The 21053-nt window shown below is 38.4% G+C and overlaps 1 protein-coding gene across 1 annotated transcript in view; it reads left to right on the top strand.

Moving 5' to 3' along the window:
- Positions 1-21053, top strand: part of LOC142985333 (1-phosphatidylinositol 4,5-bisphosphate phosphodiesterase epsilon-1-like) — a 137077-nt gene that overhangs the window by 87916 nt on the left and 28108 nt on the right. The window contains exons 7-24 of the mRNA XM_076133443.1: positions 1000-1173; positions 6271-6372; positions 6886-7009; positions 9165-9349; positions 9868-10066; positions 10891-11023; positions 11878-12007; positions 12780-12980; positions 13734-13887; positions 14502-14615; positions 14974-15086; positions 15875-15979; positions 17491-17613; positions 18093-18226; positions 18917-19015; positions 19408-19520; positions 20026-20153; positions 20722-20872. Coding sequence (XP_075989558.1) covers positions 1000-1173; positions 6271-6372; positions 6886-7009; positions 9165-9349; positions 9868-10066; positions 10891-11023; positions 11878-12007; positions 12780-12980; positions 13734-13887; positions 14502-14615; positions 14974-15086; positions 15875-15979; positions 17491-17613; positions 18093-18226; positions 18917-19015; positions 19408-19520; positions 20026-20153; positions 20722-20872 — 2482 coding nt within the window. The remainder of the gene's footprint in view (positions 1-999; positions 1174-6270; positions 6373-6885; positions 7010-9164; positions 9350-9867; positions 10067-10890; positions 11024-11877; positions 12008-12779; positions 12981-13733; positions 13888-14501; positions 14616-14973; positions 15087-15874; positions 15980-17490; positions 17614-18092; positions 18227-18916; positions 19016-19407; positions 19521-20025; positions 20154-20721; positions 20873-21053) is intronic.

Here is a 21053-nt window from a genome sequence, read left to right on the forward strand (position 1 = left end):
ATACGTAGCTGGAGACCCAAAATAACACATAGACTACTTTTCATCCCGGAGTTCCCGAGGGATCGGGATTTACACGGGAAAGGCTTCTACGTGGACGAAGTCGCGGACGGCCTCTAGTTAGAAATAATTATCACTTGTTCCAACGGTAAAGGAAAACATCGTGATATGTACATGTACGATAAATAAATAGCAAGTATATATTATTTACTAAGTAAACTTAGTTTAATGCGGGCTCGTAAAAGCTTCCCAACTTTTCTAATAAAAGAAAATTACCGGGGTATCTCGGCGAGTTTTACATCGAGTGATGGACGTTCTTGCCATCTTGTTTGATCACGGGTCAACGAACTTCTGGCCTAGTCTTTCTTCCAACTATGTTGTAGTCAGCTCCCAGTGTCACCGGATGCAGCTGAATACCAGTATTGTACATGCAGCGACTGTCTATCGGACCTCCACAACACAGTTACCTGGGTTAAATTGCAGATGCAGTTTTTTTAATACATAGAGTTATGCAAGCAAAAATAAACCTACTATACTCGTGCCATTAAAAACTTATTAACTGCGTCATAATCAAAGCTATGAAAGGAATGTGACAAAGTGTAAGCGAGAGTTTGATAAAATTACATGACGTAGTTCGCATGTTTGCAATGGCCCGATTTACATTATAACTTGAAGATGGAGAACTTGGTTAACGTGGTCACCTCGCCACAATAATAACGCCGCGTGTGGTTCCAATCACACCCGGGACTAATATTAGTGTGATGAGCACGAGTATCTGTTCTGAGCTTGTTAATGTAGCTATATAAGTATGTATTTACAAGTATACAAGTATGTTTATCTGGTTACCATAGTACAAGCTCTGCTTAGTTTGGAATAAGACGACCGTGTGAGAGTTGTCCAAAAAAATAAAATAAAAATAAAACTATATAAGTATGTATTTACAAGTATATAAATATATTTATCAGTTGTCTGGTTAAATTGAGCCCTATTTTTTGCCCTCAGGTCAAACAAACTGAAATCCTTCTGGTTCAGCATATCGGATGAATCCCTCCCGGCGCTGGACTTCCTCTCAGCGGCCCTCCTGTCTGCGGAGTATGAGAGGGCACTGGGTAGAGCCCTGGCTATGCCTGAGTGCCGGCTAATACCTTTCTTTGGAGCCTTTCTTAGAGAGTTAAGGTGAGTACCTAATCTATCTATACTAATATTATAAAGCTGAAGAGTTTGTTTGAACGCGCTAATCTCAGGAACTACGGGTCCGATTTGAAAAATTATTTCAATGTTAGATAGTTAATTTATCGAGGAAGGCTATATATTAACGCTATGACTTATAGGAGCAGAGTAGTAATAAAAAATGTAACAAAAACGGGGAAAATGTTGACCCATCCTTTCTTATGTGATGCAAGCGAAGTTGCGCGGGTCAGCTAGTTTAAAATAAAAATAAATCACAGAAATGTATATACGCACATAACTTTTTAAGGAACTAAACTAAATTTGATATTTTTTTATGCGTTTGTAACTGTCGGAACAAAGTTTGTATGGGATCAATAGGATCATAATTCCCACGGGAATGGAATCAACGGGATAACATTGTATTATACCTGCTAGTGTCAATATAAAATGTTGAATTTAAAGGACCACAAAGTGTAAAACCCTAAAACTATATGAAGGTATTTGGAAGGGCTTTCAGCCTCTTTTTACATAAGTATATTAAGGGCCCTATGTGCTCAAAGACTCTTAACCCCAGAGTACGTTAGGGGACCTTAGACCCGTTAAGTATGTATAGGGGCCCCTAGACCGATTAAATGTGTTATTGGACTTGTAGGTCACCTAAGAGGCTAGGCTACCTCACTGTGCTTAAAAACTAAGATTAAACACTAAACATTAGGATCCCGAAAGCCTTCTAAGTGTTTTAAGGGACCCATATGCCTTGTAAGTAAGACAAGGGACCCTAGGCTGCCTCAATGCCTTAAGGGACCCCTTAGTAATTTCAAGGATCGATAAGTTAGTTAAGAAACCCACACGTCTAATAAAAGTCCTGTGAAAAAATGGTACTGCCTGGCTCGGGAATAGAACCCCGTAATCAACAGTCGTGTACAATACTACTCAGACCGCAGAAGCAGTAACAATAGCTATATTGATTATAAATTCACAGATAGATTAATATATAATACCTAGCTTGAAAGGAATTCTAGAACAATGTAAAATTGAATATAATATTCTATTGTATAACACGGTTGCCATGGTAACCGCTAATTGTGAGAGAAACTATAGCTCTTGGACGATATGAAGACTTATCGTATAGTTAGTGGTCTAGTGTCAAAGTAGTTGAAGTGTTTGTCTGAACTCATGTTATGTTAACAAGTTAGACTTGTAACGTGCTCGAAGCACGGAGACGCTCAGCTCAAATATCACTGCACCTACATCTATGTAATGTACAAGTTAACATACTGAGCGTTTGCCGACTCGTAAGCTATACTGACTTTTTAAAGCAATAGAGTGGGCATATATTTTAGATTTTTTATGTTGGTACATAGGTTACATACCTAAAAAAGCAATCAATACGCTAAATAGTCAGTCCCGCTCACCGTGTGGTAAACGCACAGTATGTTAACGCGTACATTACATAGATGTACGTGCAGTGATATTTGAGCTGAGCGTCTCCGTGCCTCGAGCACGTTACAAGTCTAACTTGTTAACATAACATGAGTTCAGACAAACACTTCAACTACTTTGACAATAGACCACTAACCATATCTATTTCTAACCTACAAAATTGGGAGAAGAGTTTCCGAAAATTCGTGTGTTATTTACATACTATAATATTCTCTCTGTATAAAGACTACTATATTTTTAATTTAGAATATTTCTCGGAATATTTGGTAGAGAGTAATTAAAAAACAACACACAGAGCGAAACTAGTCAAGCGTGAACGTGGATGATTGATATTTATATAGAGTTGATGATGCCGCTGTAACTAGAATTAATATTGTAATTATTTTTTGGATATTTCTTGGTAGTGACTTGTTTTAGGATATAAATAGCATTTCAATAACGTGTAATATAGAGGTAGTGTAGATATTTTTGGATAGAAAGAGCTGGTCGGCGTAGTTTCAATTCAATAACGTGTTATATAAGTTTAGATGTAATTTAAAGAGATAAGACTTACATTGTTAATAGCGAAACGTGAGACTATTTTATACACCTCTGCCTACACCTTCGAGTATAATAGGCGTGATATTATGTATTTATGTATGTTAGTCGGTAGTGTATGCGACTACCACGCAAGAGGTTTCGGATTCGAATTCCGAGTCGGGCCAAAAAGTCCTTTTTGAGTTTTCTGTTGAGAACATATTCAGAGATTGCCTCGAGTTAGGATGTCGAGGTCGTGGACACCGGTGCCTCGGATAGCACGTAGAGCCGTCAGTCTTGCCCCTGACCTCGCCCTGGTCGATCGGTTATCCGTCCCACCGGGTTATGACAGTTAGGGAAGGTTCATATCTGACGGAAGATGCGTCGGGAGTAACTTAATTTGTATGGGCTTCGCACCGACGCATCATCGGTTGAGTGTGAACGGTCGAGTGTTTTTCTATACATTTGTCTGTACTGGCGTTGCGCGACCGATAATACGCGACGTATGTTCCGTCAGATATGAACCTTCCCTTAGGGAATAGAGAATGTACATGTGTATTGTACACACTTGGACACTATAAACAAAGTCCTGCACAGTTGGCTGGTTTCAATGAAACTGGCTGCCGCACAAACTTTCACATTTATAATATTAATAGGATCTATCTAAGGTATCACCAGCTCTATAAAGTTAACATGAAAATACTGCTGAGTAATGTACAAAAGGTTTCAGTTTCAGGATATTATTGCTAAACGGAAGTGACGTCGGATAACCGGAAATAGCTCGTTTTATCTACACTATTGTTTACTTTCGGATTTGTTTGTAAATAAAAATAAATAGAAGTGAAAGTTATCGAGTAAATATGTATTTAAACATATTGTTTGTGTATGTGTTAGTACTGGTCTGCGAGTACTTAGGGTCGATATCCGGGTGAAATAAATTATAGACTTAGGCGCTGTCTCCACGGGCGAGAGAATCGCGACGAGTCCGCCCTTGTATCGTCGGACAATCTCCACGAACGAGCGATAATTCCGCCGCGTATCGTCGCGAGTCGTAGCCCGCGTTTTCCTTGTTTAAAAAGCTTCTCGAAACGAGAGGCAACATTGAATACAAATGACGCTGCATTTGACTCGCTGCTTGTCGCGGCCGACTAGCGACGATGTATTGACGTTTCGCACGCTCGTTGACACTCGTCGTATCGCGGCGATATTATCGCCGTGTGGAGACGGTTCCATAGAGAGTGTATAGAAATACGTGGCACGACGATAATATCGCCGCGATTCTCTCGCCCGTGGAGACAGCGCCTTATTTAGATAAATACTTTTTTTAGTTGGTAATTAGTTTAATAACTGAAAATTACATGCTCTACTGATTTAAATGTAACTTTAAACAATAAAAATTAAAACTATACATTAAATTAATACATTTTAATTCCTTTTTTTTCGTTTGTGCATATAAAATTATTATTTAATATATTAATATAATGTATAGTTTTAATTATTATTGTTTAAAGTTACATTTAAATCAGTAGAGCATGTTATTTTCAGCGCATGCATGTGATGATTTAATTTACAGTTATATATTTTTTTATATGCAAGCAGGATGAATATTAAACGAAATGTCGGTTTAATAACTCTTTAATTATATACTTCCGGATATAATAGTCGTGATTTTTAAGGTTCCGTACCCAAACGGTAAAACGGGACCCTATTACTAAGCCTCAACTGTCTGTCTCCAGGCTGTATCTCATAAACCGTGATAGCTAGAAAGCTGAAATCTTCAAAAATGATGTATTTTCTTTGCCGCTATAACAATGAATAATAAAAAAATTAAAAAATATATTAGTCTGCGTCCCTAGTCCGCACTTGGTCAGCGTGGTGGACTCAAGGCCTAACCCCTCCCTCATTGCGGGAGGAGACCCTTACCCAGCAGTGGGACAGTAATGAGTTAAATTTATTTATTTATTTATTAAGGGGCGTATTCAAACGTGTTTTTTCGTATTTTTTGGTACGAAACCCTTCGTGCGCGAGTCCAACTCGCACTTGACCGGTTTTTTATTTAAAATCAATTTATCTTAGAAACGAACACACGTACAACCCAGTTACCTGAATTATAATTGATTACTACAAAGGTAGAATAATACATACCGTATTTTCAGCTGAAAAAGGCTGTATTCTTATGAAAAACAAACAAACCTTATAGATGAGTAATTGGAATTCCTTCTGGGCATCTGTTTGTATTAAATTGTTTAAAAAGTAATATGAAATTATTTATTTTTTTACTTTGAAGAGCTCGTGGCTAAGAAACAATAGGCACGCGGATCGATCTCTCATGTTAAGTTACACTTGCCAAGGCTATTCTGTGGATGGGTGACCGAATAATTCATACCGAGTTACGTATTTCAGAAGGCATGTTAAATTGTGGCTTTCATTTTTAAAGATCTTTGACTTTCGTTACCAGTAGTTTGATATTTGAGCTGAGCGTCTCCGTGCTTCGAGCACGTTACAAGTCTAACTTGTTAACATAACATGAGTTCTAACAAACACTTCAACTACTTTGACACTAGGTTCACGACTAACTATACGTTGAATTGTATTATAATACACACACAGTCCGGTGATTGTCCTTGGGTGCATTTTATCGTGTAAACAGGGATAATCACCGGATTGTGACATCATACAATTTTTGAAATATTAAAGCAGTCTAAAAGGGCCTCTACGTGTTGGCTTCGGCCCCACGCACGCCTGCCAAAAATCCGGGACTCTATAGTCCCGAGATGAGGTACAGACTAACATAATATCTATACTAATCTATACTAATATTATAAAGCTGAAGAGTTTGTTTGTTTGATTGTTTGTTTGTTTGATTGTTTGTTTGTTTGAACGCGCTAATCTCAGGAACCACTGATCCGATTTGAAAAATTCTTTCAGTGTTAGATAGCCTATTTATTGAGAAAGGCTATAGGCTATATATCATCACGCTACAACCAATAGGAGCGGAGTAGCAACGAGAAATGTTACAAAAACGGGTAAAAAATTATGACGCATTCTCTCTTATGTGACGGAAGCGAAGTTGCGCGGGTCAGCTAGTTAATAATAATATTCTTTATTTGTATATTGTACTTAATAATAATATTTCTTTCTCAGAGAGATCTTGGCTGCTGCCCCACCGCTAACAGGAACACATTCTGCTGGTGGCACTCCGACACATCGAAGGGACTTCAAACGAGAATCTACTAAAGAAGATAGGTAATTAAAATTAATGCACGTTTGTCTGTGTGGTTAACGTGGTCACCTCGCCGCAATAACCGTAGCGCCGCGTGTGGTTCCAATCACACCCGGGACTAATATTTGTGTGATGAGCACGAGTGTCTGTTCTGAGCTTGTTAATGTAACTATATAAGTATGTATTTACAAGTATATAAGTATGTTTATCAGTTATTTGGTTACCATAGTACAAGCTCTGCTTAGTTTAGAATCAAATGACCATGTGTTAGTGTGTTAGTTAACTCAGTACTTGAAGGTATACAAAGTCCACAAAAGACTTGGCCAGCGTGGTGGACTTAAGGCCGAATCCCTCCTTCATTACAAGAGAAGACTCTTGCCTAGCAGTGGAACATTCATGGCTCAAATTTATTTATTTATTTATCTATTTACAAGCATATAAGTATTTGTTACCAGTTGTCTAATTACAGTATAAGCTCTGCTTAGTTTGTAATCAGATGACCGTGTGTGAGTTGTACAAACATATTTATTTTCTAGGGGCTCTTTAAAACGGGACTCAAGAAGGGAGAGCGGTAAGAGAATGGACCAGAGTACCACGACAAGCCCTCTCAGAGACAGTTGTAAGAGAGATTCTAGACTTAGCGACTCTAACAAACAAGTGGTAAGTAGTTCTATACCCAGTTGAAGTATTTATTAAATAAGTCTTCTTCTTCTTCTTATCGTATGGTTAGTGGTCAACCTAGTGTCAAAGTTGTTCAAGCCGCCCGAAGGCCTTTGACATGGCTTAACGACTGTTATCTTTTTGACAACAACCGGGACCGACTTTTAACGTGCCCTCCGAAGCACGGAGACGCCCAGTTCAAATACCACTATGCGGTCACCCATCTATGGAATAGAATTTTCATACAAACTTTCATTCAATAGCATGGAATGACCGCGCCAAGGTTTGCTTAACCCACAGATCGTTTACCGACCGGTGAGCGCAACTGGTTATGGGCGCCTCAAATAAAAAATCTCTAAATAAGTCTGTAGTGCCCATAGCCAGTTGCGCTCACGGGTCGGTAAACGATCTGTGGGTTAAGCAAACCTTGGCGTGGTCATTCCATAGACTACCTTTTGATTTTTAAGATTGAATGAAAGTTTGTATGAATTTCTGTTCTAAGTCACAAACCACGCGGACGAAGTCGCGCGCAAAAGCTAGTAGTTATATAAAATTAAGTGCACTATATAAAATAGTTATGCTTTCCCATTCAAGATACCACCAGTTTAACTGACCTCTCTTTAAGTATAATATAATAAAAGCGAGAGGTCTATGTAAACTGGTTCTGTAAGGTTCAATTCACTCTGATTGTAAAATGCGATTTACCGAACAGAATCGTATTGCATTCTTATTCAATACATGTGCTATGAATAAAATCTATACTAATATTATAAAGCTGAAGAGTTTGTTTGTTTGTTTGAACGCGCTAATCACAGGAACTACTGGTCCGATTTGAAAAATTCTTTCAGTGCTAGATAGCCCATTTATTGAGGAAGGCTATAGGCTACATATCATCACGCTAAGACCAATAAAAGCAGAGTAACAGTAAAAAATGTTACAAAAACGGGGAAAAATTTCACCCATTCTCTCTTATGTGACGCAAGCGAAGTTGCGCGGGTTCAGCTAGTCAATAATATTTATTTTATTTGTATATTGTAGCCCGTGTCTTCGCCCGCGTGAAATAATTTTTCGGTGTCAAAGTTGTTCAAGCCGCCCGAAAGGCCTTTGACATGACATAACGACTGTTATCTCAATTGACAACCGGGATCGACTTGTTATGTGCCTTCCGAAGCACGGAGACGCTCAGCTCAAATACCACTATGCGGTCACCTATCTACGGAATAACAACGCGAAGGGTTGCTTAACTCACAGATCATTTTACAAACCAGTGAGCGCAACTCTGTGCATCGGAGGGCACGAAAAATATCGGTCCCGGTTGTTGTCAATTAAGATAGAAGTAGTTAAGCCACGTCAAAGGCCTTTCGGGCGGCTTGAACAACTTTGACACTAGGTTGACCGCTAACCATGCGATAGATATAGAATCAATACAAATATCCAAACATTTGTATTTATAATACTATATTATTTATCTACTAATATAATTATGGATAAAAAATATAAATTAAAATTAGAAACACGTCTCATTTCCTGGCGCGAATTGAGGTCGTTATATAAAAATTGACCTTGAACTGAGGGTGCCTTCTAAGGGATGTTTCAGCCCTTCATAAATTAGTAATCTTGTTACACTTTCTGATCACGGAGACGATCGATTCTTACGAAAAGATGGGCTTTGAAATATTGTCATTAAGTTTTTGTAGACGAAATTCGGTAGGTAGTTTTAAAAAGTTTTAAAACTGTGTAGTTAGTTTATAGTGTGTTGTGTACAATACACAGATACATTCATTATTACATTACTCTTATGATTTTTATCAGACACACATAAGAGAGAATAGGTCATAATTTTCCTCGTTTTTGTAAGAGTTTTCGTTGCTCGTTCGAGCTCAATTAAAGAAACCTAATGAAACGTGTACTCATTTGTAATTCTTGAAGCCAAAGAGATTTTATTACAAGTTCATACATACTACATAATACTATAATGCGAAAATACTTTTTCACCGACCTAATATATTATGTGCGATCCGCAAATAATTGTTTTGGGTCTGATTGTTCTTTGTGTCCGTTGTTTGTACATTTGTAAAAGGCCCCGCGACACAAGAGCGTCTTTTAGCAGAAGAAATACTTTTCAACGTCGTTTAAAGATCTTTCTTTCTTTCAGTACATAGCCTCATTTGACGAAGAAGGCGAACAAGCGCCTGGCTGGAGACGCGTGGGTCCTGAAGGTCTCATGAACTTGGAGAAGGTGTACAGGACACAAGCAGTCATGGACCATATAGCCAGCTTTCATCAGCACCATCACGCGTTGGCGAGGAGTACGGCACCGATATTTGGAGATTATTTAAGGTGGAGTAAAAATTATAACCCTAAATTGCATAAGTTTAGTGGTTTAAGTTGGCACCTTCCACGCATGTGGTCGCAGATTCGAACCCGAGGCAACACACCAATGACTTTTAGATGTCATGTGTCCTAAGAGTTCTTTACAACAGATCTTGAATGTATGCAAAGTCGCCAACCCGCAGTTGACCAGCGTGGTGGACTCAAGGCCTAACCCCTCCCTCATTCCGGGAGGAGACCCTTCAATATCGAAAAATATTATAGCGTGCCTTTAGATTATTTCTTGTGGGAGATTTACTTTTGTGGGAAAGGATTCCCCCCCGGACCCCCAATAGTTAAGCTATGGGCTGTATTACTTTTAATTTAATTATAAAAGACCGAAAGACCATATTTTGAACGCTCTACCTCTTAAATAACATGCTATCTATCGATATTGTTCTCTTAACAAACCCCACAAAATACCAAAAAGACTGAAAAGACCGAAAAGACCATCCCAAAAACAGCATCTAACTCTTCAATTTCAACAGAACAGCAATATCAGTCTGCGAGAAGCCGGTCTTCGCGCAGCCTGAACAGAAGACCAACGGGGACTTCGAGAATGAAGCGTTATACGAGCTGGAAGGAACAGGATACTGTCCTGTACAGCCTCTACCTCATGACCATGGAGTCACCATGTTCCCACTAGCACCTCAAAACAGCGAACGGATAGATAGACATATATTACAGGTAAGACTAATACTGATCGTATGGTTAGTGGTCAACCTAGTGTCAAAGTTGTTCAAGCCAGAAAGGCCTTTGACGTGACTTTACGACTGTTATCTTAATTGACAACAACCGGGACCGACTTTTTACGTGCTTTTCGAAGCACGGAGACGCCCAGTTCAAATACCACTATGTGGTCATCCATCTATGGAATGACAGCGCCAAGGTTTGCTTAACCCACAAATCGTTTACCGACCGGTGAGCGCAACTGGCTACTGTGTGTATTAATATTCTTTTAACCTATGAATGAAAACCAACTGAACTGTATACATCGTATGGTTAGTGGTTGACTGGAGGAGCTCGTGACTCAGTTAACAACAGCCGCGCGGATCGATCTCTGATGTTAAGCTATGCTTGCCGAGGTTGTTCTGTGGATGATCATCTATATACATATCGAGTTTCTCCGTGTTGTTGGGCAGTTTTGCCCACCAAGCGTTCTCTGGGTTAAGCAACAGTTGGCGCGGTCATTCTATAGATGAGTGACCGCATAGTGATATTTGAACTGAGCATCTCCGTGCTTCGGAGAGCACGTAAAAAGTTGGTCGCGGTGGTTGTCAGTTAAGAAAACAGTCGTTAAGCCACGTCAAAGGCCTTTCGGGCTTGAACAACTTTGACACTAGGTTGACCACTAACCATACGATAGATAGATAGATAGATAGATAGATAGATAGATAGATAGATAGATAGATAGATAGATAGATAGATAGATAGACTTTACTCATATGCTTTGGCTGGCCTTTAAAGATTTTAGCCCTGTAAAGATGTATTAACCTTCAATCTTTCAACAGATAATGCATCACGGTACCTCTTGTATGGTCTTCGAGCCAGAATGGGGCGGAGTACTAGCGCATATAAGACTGGAGCGAGCATGTGCACTGCTGGCGTGGTGCCGGACTGCGCATATGCCTCATGCACAACACGGTAACACTTTGAAAACATCCATACTTTAATATTATAAATTCGAAAGAAACTCTGTCTCAACTCACTCTGTCTGTTACTCAATCACGCCTAAACTACTGAACCAATTTGCATAAAATTTGGTATGGATATATTTTGATACCCGAGAAAGGACATAGGCTACTTTTTACCCCGGGAAAATGACGCATTTCCCGGGAAAATTCAGGTGGCGGATGAAGTCGTGGGTAAAAGCTAGATATTAATTAGGTCGGGGAAAAAGTCTTTTCGCATTATAGTATGTATGAACTTGTAATAAAATCTTTTCTCTACACAAAAATGCTCGATATTTGGGTGCCTCACGAGCTCACTGAAAGAAACCTAATGAACCGTGTACTTATTTGTGATTCTTGAAGCCAAAAAGATTTTATTACAAGTTCATACATACTATAATGCGAAAAGACTTTTTCCCCGACCTAATATAACATAATAATATAATAAATATTTCTAAACTTTGAATTTTATGAGGAGCTCGTGGCCTAGTTAACAACAGCCGCGCGGATCGATCTCTAAAGTTAAGCTACGCTTGCCAAGGTTGTTATATTAATGGGTGACCATATAATGCAATTAGAGTTCTTGAAATTGTGTCACGTTAAATTATGGGTTGTCGTTTTCAAAGATGTTTGACAGTCATTAACAGTAGTTAGAAGCTTGTAAGTCTGGCAAGCAGTGTTACTTAGTATCGTGTTATAACCCAGGTAACTGTGTTGTGGAGGTCCGATAGACAGTTGCAGGCTTGGCTGATATAATATGCACATTGAATTTCTTTATAGGAATACTTAATAAAAAGTAAATTTTCTTTATTTTTATTCTTTTTTCAGGAGAAACCCCATCTGAAAACGTTCAACAACCTGAAGTGAGTTTATCATACAATCCTGAAGAAGTAATACCTCTGAAATATACAGCTAACTTGGCGCATGAAAACGAAGCAGGAGTCGTTGGAGAGGAAGGGTAAGTGATTTTGAATAGGCTTGTAAATGGATGGGTGACCATAGTTGTATCTCCAGCTTTTATTATTGTCGAGCATAGATTAAAAGGAAATTATTTTAAGAAAATAGGCCCAGTGTGTTTTTTTTGCAACAACTTTTTTATTTTTAAGTAATTTTTAAAACGAAATCTGTGGTCTGTGTGGTACGACTGTCGACTACTGAACTCTAAGTTTCGGGTTCATATCTCGGGATGGAAAATTTTCAAAAGATATTCTATCTGCAAAATCCTACTCAATGTAATTTAAGTTTGATTTGATTGCGGTCTTGGGTTCGATTCCCACATAGACCACATATTTATGTTATCCTATAGTTCTTATTTTGGGCTTGGTTGTATTTTAAGTCCGTTTTTTTTACTTAATTAATAATTACTTAATATAAATATAATCGTAATTAATTAATAATAACTTAACAAAATAATACTTAATTAATACAAAAATCGAACCCGCGACACAAGTTCAATTATCTATACTAATATAATAAAGCTGAAGAGTTGGTTTGTTTGTTTGAACGCGCTAATCTCAGGAAATACTGGTCAGATTTGAAAAATTCTTTCAGTATGTTATATAGCCTATAGCCTTCCTCGATAAATGGGTTATCTAACGAAGGCTATAGGCTATATAACATCACGCTACGGTCATTAGGAGCGGAGTAGCAACGAAAAATGTTACAATAATTAATATAAGTACATATGTAATCTTTCAAAAATAAACATTATTCCTAACTCTTTCTTTCAGTTTCATCGACCTTCAATGCGTTAAAGACATGCGTCTGGGCGGCAAGTTCCTCGAACAGCGCGACCTGGCTGAACTGACTGCATCAGCCAAGAGACATGGCTTGGAGACCTGTCCCAGTCCGTACATCATCTCCTTAGTCTATGGAAGGACTTTGAGTGATAACAGAACAGTACATCTCGTGTTTCCACCTTATTGTCATAGGTAAGTTAAAATAAACAAATCTATACTAATATTATAAAGCTGAAGAGTTTGTTTGAACGCGCTAATCTCAGGAACTACTGGTCCTATTTGAAAAATTCTTTCAGTGTTAGATAGCCCATTTATCGAGGAAGGTTATAGGCTATATATCATCACGATACGACTAATAGGAGCAGAGTACCAGTAAAAAATGTTAAAGAAAACGGGGAAAATTATGACTCTCTTAGGTGACGCAAGCGAAGTTGCGCGGGTCAGCTAGTAAATTATATACATTAATGGGTTATTAATGTCCCACTGCTGGGCAAGGGTCTCCTCCCGTAATTAGGGAGGGGCTAGACTTTGCATACCTTAAAGAACTGTTCTAAAGAACTCTCAGGCATGCAAAGTTGTATCACGATGTTTTCCTTCACTGTTAGAACTACGTGATAATTATTTCTCATACACACATCACTTGGAAGGAGCAAGTGATAATAATTTCTAATACACACATCACTTGGACAAGTCATTGGTATGTTGCTTCCGGTTCCAACCTGCAACCACTTGCGTGGGAGGTACCAACTTATACCACTCGGCTATCAAATTCACTCTCTGTATCATTGACTATCATAAGTGTCAGCAATTGACTTAAATAATTAAATGTTTTGATTTTGATTTTGATCATTGCTCAAATAAACTACATTTATTAAAAGCTTTACAAAAACATAACCACAATTTTTTTATTTCTTATCATTAAATTTCACCGTATTTTCTTTCCAGGGTGTGGGCGGTCGGCCTCCACTCCGTGATCAGAGCGCTCATGAGTCAAGCCAAGCTGGCTGACAGGAGTCTAGCGTGGCTGAAGAACAAGTACACCGCCTTATATTACGAAGATGGTTGCTGCTGTGAACCTTTAGTCTCCGATGCTATTAGGGTAAGTTGTTTTAAATTCATCCTTCCGGTATCAATATACTAGCAGCCCAATGTAAGCAGATATTTTCAAACACCTTAACAACTGTTACACATAAAGCTCCCTCTTGATTTAACCTATCTATTAAAAAAATCCATTCCAAAATCCGTTGCGTAATTTTAAAGATGTAAGCATACATACATACAGACATAGAGACAGACGCGGGAAGCGACTTTGTTTTATTTATACTTTGTAGTGATAGATATAATAAAACTTTTCCGTTACTGAGTAACTGATGTACAACGCACAGTCGAAACTACTGAGCGTACAAACTTGACATTTGCTATGAACATTGCTTAGTAAGTGTAGAGAAAATTGATTTTAAAGCTTTGCCTTGCCTCCCCATTTCGCAACAATGTCCCACAGTTACCTATATCCCAGATTTCTATCCTATTCACCCGATTCCTCACCACTGTCAAATTTACCTTCCACTTTCCTGTTAAACGTAGGATTACCGAAAAGAGTTGCCGACAAGCGGTCGGTAACGTGAAATGACAAGAGAATGCAAAAGGAAATCATAGTCTACATATTTATTATTTTGTTATAATTTTTTATAAAATAATATGTCTTTTTTGCAGGTATTCGGAGGGCGAGAGTCTACATGCGGCAGTTCGTCTCACTCGACGCCAGTCAAAGGCACTTACACGGAATCACATTCTGACTCTCTTAGAAGTTCAGGGATTAAGTTTAAGGTTGGTATCAAGATCTAGACAAAGCTTAAGCTTCTGTTTATTCCCTCCTCGTGGCATTTTTTGAGGGGGTAAGGCATTTTAGAGCAAATGATTGGTAGACGAGAGCAAAGTAGGGTTATTATTATGATGATCGGATACAGTAATGTGTCTGAAAGTAGTGTTAAGGCACCTGACCATGTTCTAAAAGTGTAGGCAGAGGTGTATAAAATACACCCACGTTTCACCATTAACTATGTTCGTTAAAAGGGGGCGAGCCTATTACCATATTATATGCACATTTACAAATTTCGCACTGGTATTTAAGAATATTCGATCGGTAAAAAGAAAAATGTCCAATTCCCTATTTTTCAACTTACAGAAGAACAAATCCACGTCAGAATTGAAGACCAGTTCTCCGAAGAGTTTTCACTCCACACACACATCAGGGACCAGGAGTGAGGACGAAGTCATGCAGGGTTCACCGAGACATAGGTAAGATGTTCTGCAACACTATATTACTACTAGAGACCGAATGTTAATGTCAACAAGTTAGACTTGTAACGTGCTCGAAGCTCGGAGACGCTCAGCTCAAATATCACTGCACGTAAGTACATCTATGTAATGTACAAGTTAACACACTGAGCGTTTACCACACATCAACAAAATCCCTCGAGAACTCTGGGATAAAAAGTAGCCTACGTGTTATTTTAAGTCTTCAGCTACCTACGTGCTAATTTTATCATAAATCTGTTCAGTAGTATTTGCGTGAAAGAGTAACAAACGTCTATACATACTCACAAACTTTCGGATTCATAATATTAGTAGGATGCAATCAATTTTCGATAAAAAAAGCATATATACCCATAAAACAATTTATGACATAATATCACCTGTTATCACCGAATGATATTTACTCACTTTTCGCTTATAATGATGTTTCAAGAAATTGGGTACTTGACTACCAGAGAAATCAGCTACTCTGTATAAAATATCACAGACACATTTTAGTATAGAAATACGGTGTAGTGACGTCACAGTTTTGTATTTTCGTTGGGATCAAATAAGTGCCTAACAAAATGTTTCAATCTGTCGTTATTACAATTCAACATAATTTAAAAAATAAATAACATAGCCTGAGTATTTTAGATGAACCTTTAACGAGTACCAGTTTAATAATATAATTTTTCGTTAACCCAGTCAACTACACAATTGGCCGCCGTAGCCAAACATTTTATGTAACTGTTCTTAAGTTTAACAAATAAATATTTGTTTTGTTTCAGTTCATACTCATCATCAATAAGCCACCCTCATTCATACGGACCTCGACACAGCAGTCTTACGGCGGCAGCCACCAGTATCATGGTTGGATCTCCGAACAGAAGTAGGTTAGTATCTAACAGTATCTTCATTGAACAAGCGACGAATCCATGGGACCAATTAATTTTTCTCTCTTTTACTTTTAAAACCGATAACGTGATAGCCGAGTGGTATAAGTTGATACCTCCCACGCAAGTGATCGCAATAAATTTTCGAAGTGTTGTGTGTATTAGAAATAATTATCACTTATTACAACGGTGAAGGAAAACATCGTGTTGCAACCTTGCATGCCTGGAAGTTCTTTAGAACAGTTCTTGAAGGTATGCAAAGTCCCCAACCCGCACTAAGCCAGCGTGGTGGACTCAAGGCCTTACCCCTCCATCATTACGGTAGGAGACCCTTGCCCAGCAGTGGGACATTAATGGGTATAATTTATTATTATGACTTTTAAAAAAACAACTCCCGCACTAAGAATTGCTCTTGTGTCGCGGGGACTTTTACAAACATTTACGACGGACACTAAGTACAACCAGACCGGAAATAATTATTTTGTGGATCGCAAAAATAATTATTTCGTGTGGAAAACTCATGCGTCGGGAATAATGATTGTGAATATTGCGAATAATGATGATTTTAATGTTAGCCAACAAAAAGTGTGTACGCAATTTTTTATTTATTATAAAAGTTATTTTTAACTATAAAAGTATAATTATTGTGAGAAAAAATTAGTAAACACATTCAGATATTTGTTTAAAAATTTGTGGAGAACTATTTTTTTATTCCTGGACATTTCTTAACTTCAGCGTTAAATTATTTTATTAATCTTTGTTATAAATACACCGAATATTGTGTACGTTCAAAACAAGAAATCAATATTCTAATCTCGCAACCCCAAAAACCCCTAATTTAGAAGTTTTTTTTTATTCACCCCCAATTTAAACCCCATAACAATTCCCGGGTGACCTTGACCTATTTACGCTTTACTGATTATCGAACTTACAATAGGGTTACACCCCTATACAGCCCCTTGCATCCCCTGCACAATTATATTTCACTCTCTTTGGGGTGAACTTTTGATTTCAATTTTAAACTTTAAACACTTGAATTAAAGTTGAATTTTCAGTGAAGAGTTGAATTAGGGTGTGTTTCGAGGGTTCTATTAGGGGGTGTTTATTGAAATGTTTTTGAGAGAAACTTTGGATAATTAAGTCTTCAACAGTATGATTATTGATTATTTCATTTATCGCTTCATAAAATATTATTGAAATTTAATAAAAGTAATTTATCTTTAAATAATTGACTATTAAATGTCAACAATATTGACATACCTATAACAAAGAAGCAAGCTTCCAGTCTTACCGGATGCAGCTGAATACCAGTATTGTACATGCAGCGACTGTCTATCGGACCTCCACAACACAGTTACCACGATCCACAAATAATAATTGTTTCGGGTCTGGTTGTACTTTGTGTCTGTTGTTTGTATGTTTGTAAAAGTCTCGACACAAGAGCAATTCTTAGTGCGGGAGGTGTAATTTAAAAAGAAAGAATATTCTTCAACAAGCCATTCTTCTTGCAGCCTAAGAAGACTGGAAACCAGTGAGCGTTTCTGGGAGAACCTGAAGCATTTGAGGACAGGTTCTGTTGGATATGACACACAACTGGATTTCATGGACTTTGTGGCTCTGTTCAGGAGTTTCAGGTTAGTATATTTATTTATTTTATTTAACTGCACGTTTGTCTGTGTGGTTAACGTGGTCACCTCGCCGCAATAATACCGCCGCGTGTGGTTCCAATCACACCCGGGACTAATATTTGTGTGATGAGCACGAGTATCTGTTCTGAGCTTGTTAATGTATTTACAAGTATATAAGTCTCAATCAATCAATCAGTTACCCATCTGATTACAGTAGATACAAGCTCTGCTTAGTTTGTAATCAAATGACCGTGTGTCAGTTGTCCAATGATATTTATTTAATATTTATTTATTTATAGTGTATCTGTGTACAAAACACACTATAAACTAACTACAATCATTCGGTTACAAGCAAACTTTTCTGAAAACGGATAGTACCTACCTACCTACTTAAATTTTTTAACCGACGTCATAAAGGAGGAGGTTCTCAATTCGCCTAAATGTTTTTATTCTAAGTAAATGCTAATACAATGTATTGTTTCCAGTCTGGTAATGAGATCTGAACTCCGGGACATTTTCGAGCAATTAGCAGTGCCTCGAAATCGTTCCCCACTGCTGGGAGCCGAGAAAAGCCGAAGTTCACCCGAGCTGTTCCGAAGTAGAGGCATTTTTAGAACTGGTAACAATATATTTATTATTTTTCTTCCTTTAAAAAATACATCTCCCACTCTAAGTTGACTGCCTCTATGGCGCAGTGATTTAGGTCGCCACGCTGATACCATTGTGTCGGGATGTCGTGGGTTCGATTCCACACGGAACAAGTATTTGTGCCATCCACAATTAATTGTTTCGTGTCTGGTTGTGCTTTGTGTCCGTTGTTTACTAAAGTATCCGCGACCCAAGACCAATTCTTAGTGCGGTCTTTCAAAATAAAGGTAAACGGCAGTACATCCTTCGGTGTGCCCACTGCTGCTGACTTTAGCCCCCGGCATGACTTTATTATCGTGCTGATGCTGTATTGTTTCAATACATTTCCAATCTTATCAATCACTCCTCTGACGTAGGGCAAGTAGGCGGGCTGTCTGTTGACCTCCGGATGTTTACTCAAATTTTGATACAACAATCGCGCATGGTACAACAATTGCGCGTGAAAGAGCGCGCGTTGAAAAGGTGTGCAAGAGGAAAGGAAAGAGCACGCGCCGCGCTCATCTGTCAAGTCCACGAAGAAAATCGCTCTCGAAGAGCGCGCTGCTTTCCCGCGCGTAATACTGTACGATACTAAGAGCGTGCGATACAGTGTGTGTGTAAAGGTGCCTAATACCTTACGTGCTTGGTTTCAAAACAGTCGCTGACATTTGTTTGTTTGCAGGTCTTCTAACAAGGAACGGCTCCTTAGATCTGGAACCTCCTAGTGACAAGGTGGCTAGAAAGAAAGCCTTCGATCTACTGGCCGCTGCGGCATTACCAGGTAAAGAATTCCTTTATTTATATTTTGTCGTATGGTTAGTATTCAATCTAGTGTCAAAGTAGTTGAGGCCTTTGTCTGAACTCATGTTATGTTAACAAGTTAGACTTGTAACGTGCTCGAAGCACGGATACGCTCAGCTCAAATATCACTAAATTTGACATGACTACCACTGTTATCTTAATTGACAACAACTGAGAATTACGTGCCCTCCGATCCGTGCATAATAAATGACCACGCATCTATGTAATGTTCGCGCTAAGGTTACTTAATCACAGATTGTTTACCGACCGGTGAGCGCAATTAGCTATGAGCGCTTAAAAATGAGATTTCTGATAAGGATGAAAGAAATTCTAATCCTATTTAATAATGTCAAACTATTATTTATCCTTCAGGAGCAAGTCCAGACGTGAGTGGAAGAGTACTTTCTCTGCCTACCCTCGGCAAGTTCTGTGAGACGAGACAATGTGAACCGAAGACTGAACAGCAACTCAAAGATATTATACAGGTAACTGGGTTAAATTGTCATACTGCACGTTTGTCGCAGAGGTTAACGTGGTCACCTCGCCGCAATAACCGTAGCGCCGCGTGTGGTTCCAATCACACCCGGGACTAATATTTGTGTGATGAGCACGAGTATCTGGTCTGAGACTGGTTATCAATAATCTATTTGGTCGGGGAAAAAGTCTTTTCGCATTATAGTGTGTATGAACTTGTAATAAAATATCTTTGGCTTCAAGAAACACAAATGAGTACACGGTTCATTAGATTTCTTTCAGTGAGCTCGTGAGGTACCCGAATATCGAGCTTTTTTGTGTAGAGAAAAGATTTTATTACAAGTTCATACATACTATAATGCGAAAAGACTTTTTCCTCCACCTATTTAAATATATCAGTATGTTTATCAATTATCTGGTTACAGTACAAGCTGCACTTAGTTCTGAATCAAATGACCGTGTCTGAGTTGTCCACTGATATTTATTCATGTATAACTTATAATATTTTGTCTACAGAGACACGAACCAGACCCGACTCTTCGCGCGGAGCACTGTCTTTCCTTCGAAGGCTTTGTAAGGTTCCTCTCGGACAAAGACAACTACGCTTTCGTGCCAGAACAGATGAGAGCTAATAACTTCACGAGGTAAGGAAATTAATATTGTTTAATACATATCCTAAGAGCATGCAAAGTCCCCAACCCGCACTTGGGCAGCGTGGTAGACTCAAGGCTTAGACCCTTGCCAAGCTTGGGACAATAATGGATTAAAATAAGAAAACGACATATTTTTTCCTCCTGATTATTGCTTCGAGGAAGCTGACACAAAAATTCTCATTACACCATTCGGGGAAAACATACATTCTATAGTTTTTACTGCCTAATTGCTGTATGCAATTAACGTAGTTGTATCTCGAGAACAAATGGCTATTTCTATAATGCTTAAAAAAACGCTTCAAAGCGGATCTTCCAGATTTAATGCAAATAATATATTTTTTGGACATTATCTCAAAAACTATTCGTCATATCTTGATCAAAAAAATAATAAGGTTTAATACTAAGTAGTCTAATACGTGATGAAAAAAATTTTATAAGAAAATAAAAATAATAATTCTATTGAAAAAAGCAGCCATGAGTTATCTTTTCCTCCTAAAAAAACAATATCGATCACCTTAAATACTTTTCTTCGATTTCTCAATCTCATTTTTCTCAACAGTAAACCACACCCTGACGACGAAGAGGCCCAGAAGCCCCTCGCCAAGGACATGGGAGGACCTCTAAGCCACTACTACATCGCCAGCTCACACAACACGTACTTAACAGGGCACCAGCTGAAAGGAGAATCTTCAGTCGAACTGTACAGTCAAGTAAGTAAAAAATATGTATTTATTATATTTAAATTATTAGCTGACCCGCGCAACTTCGCTTGCGTCACATAAGAGAGAATGGGTCAAATTTTTACCCGTTTTTGTAACATTTTTTACTAGATACTTCTCTGCTCCTGTTGGTCGTAGCGTGATGATATATAGCCTATAACCCTCCTTGATA

The sequence above is a fragment of the Anticarsia gemmatalis genome, chromosome 29 (assembly GCF_050436995.1).
Source record: "Anticarsia gemmatalis isolate Benzon Research Colony breed Stoneville strain chromosome 29, ilAntGemm2 primary, whole genome shotgun sequence".
Lineage (NCBI taxonomy): Eukaryota > Metazoa > Arthropoda > Insecta > Lepidoptera > Erebidae > Anticarsia > Anticarsia gemmatalis.